This window comes from Hydra vulgaris, chromosome 13 (assembly GCF_038396675.1).
Source record: "Hydra vulgaris chromosome 13, alternate assembly HydraT2T_AEP".
NCBI lineage: Eukaryota > Metazoa > Cnidaria > Hydrozoa > Anthoathecata > Hydridae > Hydra > Hydra vulgaris.
The window spans coordinates 43,032,525-43,045,383 of NC_088932.1; the positions used below are offsets into that span (position 1 = coordinate 43,032,525).

Genomic DNA, 12,859 nt, shown 5'->3' on the forward strand with positions numbered 1-12,859 from the left:
TATAACTCTTGATTATTGCAGAATAAAAAAACATAAATTATTTTTTCTCAAAACTTTATTTAATCTTTCTTCTGTTTAAAGAAGCATAAAGTTCTATAGAAAGTATTTTTATTGTTTTTTAAAAATTAATATTAGGTTTGTCTTACTCGTCTGAAGGATATTCAATTGGCATTAGTAATTTCTCGTTTATATGATAATAACAATGACGTTCATAATGAAGTTTTACAGAGATATGTCATACAAAGTGAACTAGATCCACCTGTTTCAGGTAAGCTGGTTCTCTAAAGTGATTTACAGGTCAGCTAATTAAGGTTTAAAATTTTAAACAATATTATTTTTATAATCTTGTTGATTACAATAAAAGTTTGGTATAGGTTTGTAGGTAAGCGAATATCTACAAACCTCACCACAGAAGTAGTGTTATAATTGGTCAACATTTAGGAAAGTAAGTTCACTATAAAATTTAGTACACGGTTGTATATTATTCCCACCTAATTATGACACCAGGTGACTTAATTTTCTTTAAAATATTTAGCATAGTTAAAGTCTGCTATTGAGGTAAATTAATAGGTTTAATTTTTTTTAATAATAATTGCCACATTAACTTGTTCATCTTAAAAGGATGTTTTGGTGCAAAATTTACTTTCTTTCAAACAATTATATCAAATAATATATATATATATATATATATATATATATATATATATATATATATATATATATATATATATATATATATATATATATATATATATATATATACATTGCCCTGCAAAAGTTTCCGGTCACTCTGTTTTTTGTAAAAAAAATATATAAAAAAAAACAAGTTAACTAATTACAATTAACCAAATATCATTACAAATAATTACAAACTAATCAATGTGTTTAAACCAATGATAAAATTAAACAAGTTTTTGCAATATAACACAAACAAAAGTTTTTTTTTTTTTTTTCATCTGCTCTTTGCTTTCCTTACTGCACAAACAAGTTTTGGCATACATTTGATTAAATTATACAAATAAATTGGAGAAATATTTTTCCACACTTGTTGCAAAATTGACCAAAAATGAGTTGATGATGGACACTCTTTTCTTACCTCAAGATCCAGTTGTTCTCATAGTAACTCCATTGGATTGAGATCAGGGGATTGTGGGGGCCATGTCATAATTTTGAGTTTTCCGCGAGTTTTTTTTTTTGCAAATAGTTTGTACAGTATTTAGCTGTGTGTTTTGGGTCATTATTCTGTTGCATGGTGAACCTGTGGCCAATTAGATGCTTTCCAAAAGGGACGACATATCTACATAATATCTTATGATATCCGTTCTTATCAAGAATTCCATTTATTTTCACGAGATTACCAACCTGATTAAAAGCAAAACAGCCCCACACCATTACTGAACCTCCACCATGTTTGACAGTAGGTTGTATACACTGTGGATGAATTTTTTCAGTAGCTGTTCGTCGCTCATAGATCCGTCGCTTTGTTCCAAAAACAAGAAATTTGGATTCGTTCTTCCACAATACATTTCGCCAGTCTATATCTGTTCTAAGATGATTGTCCTGCTAGATATATTCAAATTTAAGAACACATTTCCAGTGATAAATTACATTTCTTTGACATTTTATATTTTTTTCTGAAATTTTAGTCTAAAAACAATTAAAACGCACTTTTATAAATTAGAAATTAAAAAATAATATCAAGTTTTATTCAGCTATATAAAATATTTATTAAATTGGTTTATTATTCCAATATATTATACTAACTTCAACAAATTTATGCTTTGATGACAAAAGAACAGTTGAATTTTATTTACAAATTTTTTACTAAGTATGTTCAAGCATATTTATAATCCAAAAACGAAGAAAACATAGATTTTGCATTTCAATATTAAAAACACATTAGCACATCTTAATCGAATTATTTTATGGGTTATATACAATTTTAAAATTTAATATCAATTATTACAAGTTTATTTAAAACATTAGCACATCTTAATCAAATTAATTTATGACTTAAAAAGAATTTTAAAATTTAATATCAATTATTAAAGGTAAAAAACTTTAAGCAACTGGAAACTTTATATATATATATATATATATATATATATATATATATATATATATATATATATATATATACATATATATATATACATATATATATATATATATATATATATATACATATATATATAGAACCCTTAGATGTTGTCCGAAAGTTTTTTCCATATTTTGTTGACAAAAAGTAAAAATTAAAATGCAAGACCGGAATTTTTTTTTTTTAATAATGATAGACCGCCTGCCCCAACCAAACCCTCAGTCGATGTAGCAGCACTCCCTTGCGGGTCAGGCTATTTGTCAGTCCATGTAGCAGCACTCCCTTGTGAGTCAGGCTATTTGTCAGTCGATGTAGCAGCACTCCCTTGCGAGTCAGGCTATTTGTCAGTCGATGTAGCAGCACTCCCTTGCGAGTCAGGCTATAAGATAGTCGATGTAGCAACACTCCGCGCATGATTTACAGCAAAAAAAATAAAAATAAAAACATTTTATTAAAAAAAATAAAAATAAAAACATTTTTAAAAAAAAATAAAAATAAAAACATTGTTTATATTGTTAAAAACATTCAGAATGTTTTAAAAACATTCAGAATGTTTTTAAAAACATTCTGGTCAATTAAATTTACGTTTTTGTGGTTTTTTTATATAAAAATTAATTTGTAATTAAATTAATGGTTTTGACTTTCGTCCAACACGAAAATGTTGGACGAAAATCAAAAGTAATTAAAAGTGACGTATGCGTTGGCGTAAGAATCACTTTTTTCCTTCCGCTCTTCCCAAAGCCAACAAACTATAGATCTATATATATATATATATATATATATATATATATATATATATATATATATATATATATATATATATATATATATATATATATATATATATATATATATATATATATATATTTATTTATTTATATATGTATATATATATATATGTATATATATATATATATATATACATATATATATACATATATATATATATATATATATATATATATATATATATATATATATATATATATATATGTGTGTATATATATATATATATATACATGTATATATATATATATATATATATATATATATATATATATATATATATATATATATATATATATATATATATATATATATGTATATATATATATGTATATATATATATGTATATATATATATATATATATATATATATATATATATGTATATATATATATGTATATATATATATATATGTGTGTGTATATATATATATATATATATATATATATATATATATATATATATATATATATATATATATATATATGTATGTATATATATACAGGGCTCGAAATAACAAACTTTTTTCTACTGGACTATTTGTCTGGTAAAGACTCAAGTTTGCTGAACATGTTCCATAAAAATTTAAGAAGAATGATCAAATGCCATTCCTGAACACGCTTAAAATATTTTGTTTTTCAACTTGACCACGCAATTTGTTTTGACAACTTTAGGCGTTTCAAAATGCGTTGAAAATAAAAATAAAATGTTTAAGATAAATGAGCCTATGAGATTAAAAGTGGACCAAGTCCAATTTTTTTCAAATGACCCTTATGTATGTAAAACTGCTAAAAATTTGCTATATTTTTAGAGCAAAAATGGACCTAGTCCATAACACATTTATTTCTCATTCAACAGAGGGCAGCACATTTTTACTCTAACAATAAATCACCAGGTATAGAGAGTAATAGTGGACCAAGTCCATTGATAGTGCTTTAATGTAAGAAATCAAGATTCAAGACCACATAAACTACAAATTTTCTTAGAATTATTATTATTATATTAGAACAAGAATAGCATTTGTTCAGGTAAGATGCTTTAAATGAATATCTGATTATGGTTTTATATTAATTTAGTGAAGTATACAGCACTTTCACACTTTATAAAGTGACAAAACTGAAATAGTTTGGCGAGTGATAATATAAGATTTATTCAATTGCTCTCAGCAGGAATATAAATATTGATTTGTTAGACAGTAGATATAATGGTCTGTCACTACCAAAGTTACAGCCTCTTTAGAAAGGTCTATTTTGTGGCTTTAATAACATCTAGCTAGAGGAGCACTTGCATGCATGTTGTGTACATGTACATTATTCTTTCTAATAATATTCTGAATGTACATAATATTTAAAAAATATTTATTGTAGAATAGTGTAAACATGCATTCACGAGTCGCACACATGGTGTCACTGGCATTGATAAAAAGCAAGAAGGTTCGGAAATTTTTAGCTACAGATACAACAATTGCAGATCCTAACTTAGCAGCAGATATACAGACAGAACGTTCTACATTAGCAGCTGAATCTCCGATTGTAGCCGATAATTCACCGGTTGTAGCAGTTGAATCTCCGATTGAAACAACTGAATCTCCGATTGTAACAACTGAATCTCTGATTGTAACCGATCAACGCCCTCGAAAACGAAAACGTTGTGTAACGAACTGGAAGAAAAGTGTGATTAAACGCTTACGAAATACAGGTAGCGAGTATGTAAAGCATGGCGGAGCGTTACAAAAAGCTAAGAAATTAAACAAACATTATTTAATAAATCACAGTTGCAAAAACAAATATGCTGAAAATTTGACTTTAGAGCAGACTAAAACTCTGTTTGAAAATTTCTGGAAGTTGGGAGATTTTGATGCACAAAATCTGTTTCTTGCTGGCTGCGTGAAACAATCAACAGTAGAACGTAGACGACCAAGAGTAAGAAAAAACAAAATTACGAAAAATGAAAAAAAACATGCAAAGGATTTTGCACGAGTATACTCTGTGTTTGCAGATAATAAGCCCGTTACTGTTTGCAAACCATACTTCTTGGCGATATTTGACATTAGCAGCGGTCGACTAAATCGTGCGTTAGTCAACCAACGGGAGAATGGTGGTGTGTCAGGCAAAGATGAGCGAGGAAAATATGATCACAAAAATCAACGCATTCATGAGGAACACATCACTCGCATTAAAGATCATATTCGCATGTTTCCCACATACAAAAGTCACTATACTAGAAGTAACAGTGCATCTCGCCGCTTTCTACCTGCCCATTTGACGGTATCCACTATGTACGACATGTATAGAGAAAAATACATACAGGATTCAGTCGAACCCCAAAAAGAGTGGAAATTTCGGGACATTTGTAATCATGAATTTAACTTGGCGTTCCATCAGTCACTAAAAGATATGTGCAAGAAATGTGACATTTTTAAAACAGACATTGAAATAGAAAAAACTGAACACAAAAAATCTCAACTAAAAGCAGCGCATGAGATTCATTTGCGCAAAGCAGAGAAGGCGCGTCAATCCTTAAAACTAGAAAAGGAAAATGAAGACAATAAACATGCATCTTTTTTTTTTGACCTGCAAAAGGTCATGTCATTGCCTTGCCTTACAACCAATGAAGTTTATTATTGCCGGCAATTATCAGTGTATAATCTAGGCATTCATGACCTTAAAAATGACAATGCAGTGATGAATATATGGCATGAGGGAACAGCCTCATGAGGTGCAGGTGAGATCGGTTCATGCTTATTGGCATATTGTCAAAATCTGGCAAATAGGGATATTACGCCTATTACAGCATTCAGCGACTCGTGCGGTGGCCTAAATTGAAATATAAAAATTGCACTGTTATAGATGCATTTGACGCAGACGACGAGTATTGAGCTGGTGAATCATAAGTTTATGGTCTCTGGGCATTCTTATTTGCCTAACGATGCAGATTTTGGAATAATTGAGAGAGCAAACCAAAATCCACAGAGATCTTCGTGCCAGAACAGTGGTACAAATTGATCGAGAACTGCTCTATGAAGAAGCGCTTCAGTGTTGCAAGATTAAGCACTGATAATTTTAAGAGTGTGGAGCCCTTATTGAAATTAATTACAAATTGGAAAGTGGATGAGAGTGATCAGAAGGTCAACTGGCTGGATATGCAATGGCTGCAACTTAGAAAGAACGAGCCATACAAACTGTTCTTTAAATACTCTTTAGATGATGACGCATCATTCAGTTTCATTTCGCTAGCGAAACGCGGACGTCAAACGAATCTTAGTGAAGTGAGTTTGGCTCCACTGTACTGTGGAGCAACAAAACTGAGCAAAGAAAAATACTCAGATCTAATGAAACTGTTAAAGTATATTCCTCCCATCTATCATGACTTCTATCAAAAGTTGGAACACAGCGGTCACAACAAGGATGTGCTAGAAGATGAACTGCTCGATGACAGCGGCGATGATGATCAGTAAATTTGTGTGGTTTTTATTGTATTGTTTGTAATAATGAGGACTATTTTTGCCGATAATTAGTAAGTAGTAATTGTGTTTTTTTACAACATAGTATGAATTTGTACTACTTGTCTTAATTTGAATTGCTATTGTAAACGAATAATATAAAATTTGTTCATGATTTTACACTAAAATGATTTAGCGATTTGTTGATTATGTTTAAAGAAAAAATGGACCAAGTCCATAACTATTATTATATTATTAATAATTATTCAAAAATTTATTTGTGCATTTCACATATCTTGTTGTCTAAGAAAAAAGATTTAAAATGATACTAGACATCAATAATATTACATATGGCTGATTTATAATATATGCAAACACTAAGTACGCTTATTTCTAACAATATAGAAATATGGACTTGGTCCACTTTTACTCTTATGGGCTCAAATTATCTATCAAAAAGAAAATCTTAAAGAAAAAGAAAAAATCTAAGTTAAAAAAACTAAAATTTGAAAAGGAAAATATATTTATATTAAGTTTTTTTTTTAAATTACTATATTATACGAAATGCTTTGTTAATTATTAAATACATAAATTGTTACAAAAATATATCAAATACATAAATTCTGTGATTATTAAATACATGATTAAATACGTATTTAATAATGTAATAATTTAATAAAAATGTATAATAAAAATACAAAATTATTAAATACATCAGTTACTATGTAAATATATTAAGTACATAAATTATTAAGTTTACTCATTACTTTATTAAATAAAGTAACAAATAATAGTAATAATATAATGTTTACAATAAACCCAATACAATAATACTTTATTAAATAAAGTTAAACAAATTAATTATGTGTACAATAAACACAATTTATTTAAATTATCAAAGTATATTATTTCTAATTACATTTACAGAAATATGTATTTTTTATAAACATTTACAATTTTTTAATTTTATAAACACTTTTAATAGCGGAATTTTTTAGCGCAAGAAGAAATATTATATAATAACTCAAATTTAATAGTGTAATAAAAAGTACTGGTTTCTATAAGCATTAATAAAAACTATTAGGTTAAAGATTTTAGAAAATAAATTTAAAAGAGGTTTTAAAAGCTAAAATATTTATTTGAAATTTATAAAAACCATCGGACAAGAAAAAAAAAAAAATACTTCAAATAAATCAGACAAAATGAGGAATAGATGTCGTTTTTTACTGAACAAGTGCCAGACAATGGCTGATGTCCGGCACCTATTTTGAGCCCTATACATATATACATATATATATATATACTATAGCATATTTATGTGAGTATTTGCTCACTTTTTTTGCCTATCTAAATCAATACAGCTTTTTTTAGAAATAGAAGAAAAAAACATTATAAAAGTAATAAAACTATAATAGTGTTATTACTTTTATAAAGCATTTATAACTTTTAAAGTTCATTCTTTGTTCAAGCAACATTAGTAATTCCAAACTTTTTTACGTACTTTATAAAAAGATTGGCATTAAAACTGTAAAAACGCGCGTTAATTTTAAAATCAACCAATAAAAAGTTTTAAATAGTTGATTTTAAAATTATTGCATGTTTTTATGGACCATTAGTAACATTTTCCATAATGCTAATGGTTTTTTAAAGTTGTTTAAGTTCCTTAATAAGTTTTAAATATTATTTGAATATCCACTCTATTTTTCTAGATGCTTTTCTACTTCAATTAAAATATAGTTTTATTAATAAACACACTCTTATAAGTAACAAACTGTCTGGTTGTCCTGCCGAGCTACTGTCAGACATTTCTTTTTAATTTCTTTTGCCTTTGAGAAAAACGAGTTGTCCCGTGCCACCGGATGACCATGAGTCTTTCTGCTGAAAAATGCGCTTTTTACATAACTTCTTAGATTCAAACTGGCATGAAATCCTTTATTCTCTCTCCATGATTTCAAGTCAAGCTTTACTCTTCTCCATGGTTTCCCACTCATTATGCGGCTGCAATTTCCAATTGTAACTTTTACTTTAATATCTATCAGTAGATGTCTGTTTTCTACTGCTAGAAACTATTGTAAAAAGGTTTTGTCTAATGCCAAAACCCCCTATTCTCAGGTCACAAAATCTCGTATTTCATCTAAAAAATTTGGCTCTTACACGCTTGGACAGGAATGGCGTGCGATCGCACTCTATAACTAACCACGCTAATAATTTTTTTCTTTATAATTTGACCACAGCTGTTTTAATTTTTAACAATTTAAATGCAATAAAAAAATCATTACATTATGAATAACAATTAACCGTTGATCTTTTCTAACATTTTTATTTTATGTGAAGACTTTAAATAAAACAAAATGCTAATTATAATGATCGTTTAAAATAAATGCATTTCGTGTAAATTAAATATGTAAATTTTTTTTAGTGGGCATGTATTTTTTATGATAAGCTTAAACATTTTTTCAGCACATTTCTGAAATGTTTAAATCATCAAAACATCTTAACAGTCGTGGTCAAAAAAAACCCATTTGCATGGTCAGCAATAGCGTTTGACCGCACGCCATTCCTGTCCAAGTCTGCTCTTATAACATGTGGAAAATCTTTAACAGTATCTACAACAAAGGCATGTCTTGCAAAAGTGTTCTCCAAAGCTGTTGTCTATACTTTCAAAAGTATTTAACAAGTGCTTATTAGAGTCTTGTTTTCTAGCCTGCTGGAAAGCTGCATTTATTATCCTTATTTTCAAAAATTCTGAAGAGCTATCTGACTCATCTAACTACCATCCCATTAGTCTTCTTATTATCATAAGCAACTTTTTTGAGTCTTAAATTAACAAACACTTTAATCTCTCATCTTGAATGTAATAAGTTACTTTCTGTTCATCAATATGGATTTCGATCTTCTTGCTCTACTGCTAATTTGTTAATGGTAATAACTGATAGGTTTATTGTGCATTAAATAGATGTGGAGAAGCTAAGGCTATCGCTCTCAATATTTCTAAAGCTTTTGATAAAGTTTGGCATGCTGGTCTTCTCCATAAGCTCTCTACTTACGGTGTGTCAGGTAACATCTTTAAGATTTTTGAATTCTTCCTTACCAATTGTAGTATAAAGCACTCTTTATCACATCCTGTAACTTCTGGGTTTAATCCTTGGCCCAATAGTCTTTTTAATTTATATTAACAATATTCCTGATATTCTCACATCTAAAGTGACATTGTTTGCTGATGATAAAAAGCCAACACTCTTTGTCTTGATAAAAAGCCAACACTCTTTGATTACTTGGAGGGGGCATTTGAGCTTAAAAAGGATCTTACTTCTGCTACAGCATGGGGCTCACAGTGGTTGGTGAACTTTAATTCAAATAAAACCCCGTTTTTTTCAGCCAATCGTTATCACAATATTTTAGATCTTCCTTTATTTATGAATGGTAATGTACTTGATCAGTCATTTACCCTTCATGTTCTAGGATTAACTCTTACTTCTGATCTTTCTTGGAAACCATATATTAAATCCATTTCAAAATTAGCATCTGTTAAGGTTGCATCTCTATCATGCTTGCCACTTTCTTACTCTGGATTCTATTTTTTATCTCTATAAATTTCAAATCTGTCTTTGTATGGACTACTATTGCCATATCTGGGGCAGATCTTCAAGCGATGTCTTTTCTTATTTAGACAAGGTGCAAAGCATATTGTAAACATAGTTGGACCTGTACTTGCAGCCAACCTCCAACCATTATCACATTGTTGTAATGTTGCTTCTCTTTCTCTTTTCTAAAAATACTATAATGGGCACTGCTCTAAAGATCCATCACAATTTGTGTCATCTAAAAAAACTCATGTGTTACTCTTCATTCAATTCATTCAAAAGATGGTAAAGTCTCTTTATCTTCTTTTTGCTGTGACTGTACCTAAGTGCTTCAAAAATTTTTATTCGTCTAATTTTTGTCAAAAAGATTGAAATTTCTTAATGCCATTTTTTTACATTTTTAAAATTAATTGCCATGGAAGTTTCAAGTTAGCATTGCTGATCCTTACTCATTCAATTGCTACTTTAGCTGATTGCTAGGATATTACAGCCTATTCTCTTGAAGTCAATTACTGAAACTCATGTATTTTATGTCTGGGTACTAAAATGTGCTTGTATAGTAGTTAATCTAGTTCTAATCTCAAAATAGAAACATGAGAGTTTTAGACAGAAAAAATCAAAACTTTTTTAAAGAAATTAAAAAAATCAATTTTTTTTATTTAAATAAAAGTTTCTATTAATAAAATTTTAGTGTAATTTAAAGTATTATGAAATTGGTTGATTGTGTTTTTAATACATAATGCTATGGCCAAACAGACCAGAAGCTCGCGATTCTTAAATTATTTCTTTTAACTTTACGCCTTTAACAAACTATCCACACTATGCCATTGTGTAAGATTTTTTTGGATTTTATTATAATGAGTTTGTATTGTATCAAATTTTTTTAATATTTAAAAAAAAAGTTGCTCCTGTTTGTTAAAACTAAAGATGCTACTTTAAAATTGTTAAAACTCTCGCTATATTTTACAGAAATAGAAATATTTAAAATATAATAAATAAAAACAAAAAATGTCTGAAAGATCTAAGCTAGGTCCAAACTTGAAAAGCTTGAAACAAAATGTGGTAAGGGATGTAAATCAAGATGTAGAATATTCAAAAAAAAACTCCAGGATCTGGTGGCAAGAATAAAATCACACTTAAATAAATGTAGTTATAATAATAAATTATTTATTGTAATTAATGTTATTTAATTAATATTACTTTTTTTAACTTGAATTTCAAGCTGCTTCCCCTAACAGTCAATTTGATGTTATAAAGCAACCCTCAAGATCACCTTCAGTTTCTGCATAAAAATTTGATTTAAATGTATCTGCAAAGAAAACAAATATAAATAATAATGGCTGATTAAATAAAAATGCTAGTTCTAGGTTATCGTCTCGTGTTGTAAGAATGAGTCAGAGTCAAAAGGTCGTATTTAATGAGCTACTAGTTATATGAGATACTAGTTATCTGACTCAATTGACACATCTGGAAGCTCTCACACTTCTAAATATCTTGAAGAACTAGCAGTTTCATCAGTTGATACATCTGGAACCTCTCACACTCCTAAATATCTTGAAGAACCAGTTGTTTCATCAATTGAAGAAATAGTTCTCAAGTTTGGGTGTTATGTAGAATGTATTGACAAGACAATTCAGTTAATTTATCAAAAACGAAGGATAATATTGAATCTCGATCAGATATTGATTTAGTTACATATAATCTGCACATTTAATGAATTTGTTTGCACATGACATAGAGATTGACAATGTTAAAGATCAAATAATAAATATTGACAAATATTTCAATAACCACTACTTTGCTTTAGCTGAATAAAGAAAAGCTAGTGGACCAAATATTGTCTTAAGATATGTTGGAAAACCATGTGTGACTGTCAAAAATGTATATTGATTATTGGTCAATTCTGCTAAAAATCTGTGAGTCTAACCGGGCCATAATTAACATTACCCAGGTAAATTTAAAATTACCCATTACCTGGGTAAATATTTTTTAACTGGGTAATGGAAGCACTGGTCCTAATAACTAAAGTAAAGACATTCCAGTGCCAAAGAATATTTACCTGGGTAATGGGTGATTTTAAGTTTACCCGGGTATTACCCAGATAATTTTATAAATTAGATGTTACAGCAGTCATTAAATTATCAATGGGGTTTTATAACTTTTATCTTTAAACTACATTTTTCTTTTTTTCAAGTTTTTTGTAGAACTGACGCATTAAAATCAATGATATCAACTCCTAATCCATTTCTTATTTTTGCGGCAAATAATCCAATGGCTGAAAAAGCTCGTTCTGGTTCCACTGCTGACGATTTAATAGTTAATAAAGCTTTAAAAAGTTTTTCAAGGTTTTTAGGCCTTGCATAAGTAGCTTCAAATAAACTCATCTCTTTTTTCAAAATCTTAGATACAATCTTATCTATGGTGATAGCTCCATGCTCTGTTTGTTAAATAAATGAAGCAAATTCATCTGAAAGAGATTTTTTTTCATCAAGTGTCTGGAGATTTTAAATATTGTATTAAGTGTACGCAATGGGGGTTTCTTTTCTCTTGAATTTGGACTTCAAATTTTTCAAGGAGACCAAGACTTATTGATGTCCCTTGATCTTTCAGCTTCTTAGCAGCAAATTCAGTAACTTTTTCAGCTAGCAAAAGATCAGCATCTTCCTTGCATAAATATCTACAGTCATCTCAATGGGAGACAGAGTATCACATAGTTCTTTAATCTTCTCCGATTCTTTATTGGAAACATCAAATTCTTGTTCAAGATGAATCATTACATCTTTACCTTCTATGCGAACTTCGAACTAAAAATCTTTGTAGCATTTTAACAAGGCAATACCATCGCATTTTACAATCTAAAAATAAAATTGTAAGTTCAGATTCATAAAATGACGGTTTCTGACTGAAGTAGATTTGTCAAAACTAATAGAAAAATGACCTCCTTCTTGA

The 12,859-nt window shown here is 28.6% G+C and overlaps 1 protein-coding gene across 2 annotated transcripts in view; it reads left to right on the top strand.

Moving 5' to 3' along the window:
• Positions 1 to 12,859, top strand: part of LOC100210445 (dmX-like protein 1) — a 132,109-nt gene that overhangs the window by 81,261 nt on the left and 37,989 nt on the right. For both annotated transcript variants that reach the window (XM_065816573.1, XM_065816574.1), the window contains exon 19: positions 136 to 268. In XM_065816573.1, the coding sequence (XP_065672645.1) occupies positions 136 to 268 (133 nt within the window). The remainder of the gene's footprint in view (positions 1 to 135; positions 269 to 12,859) is intronic.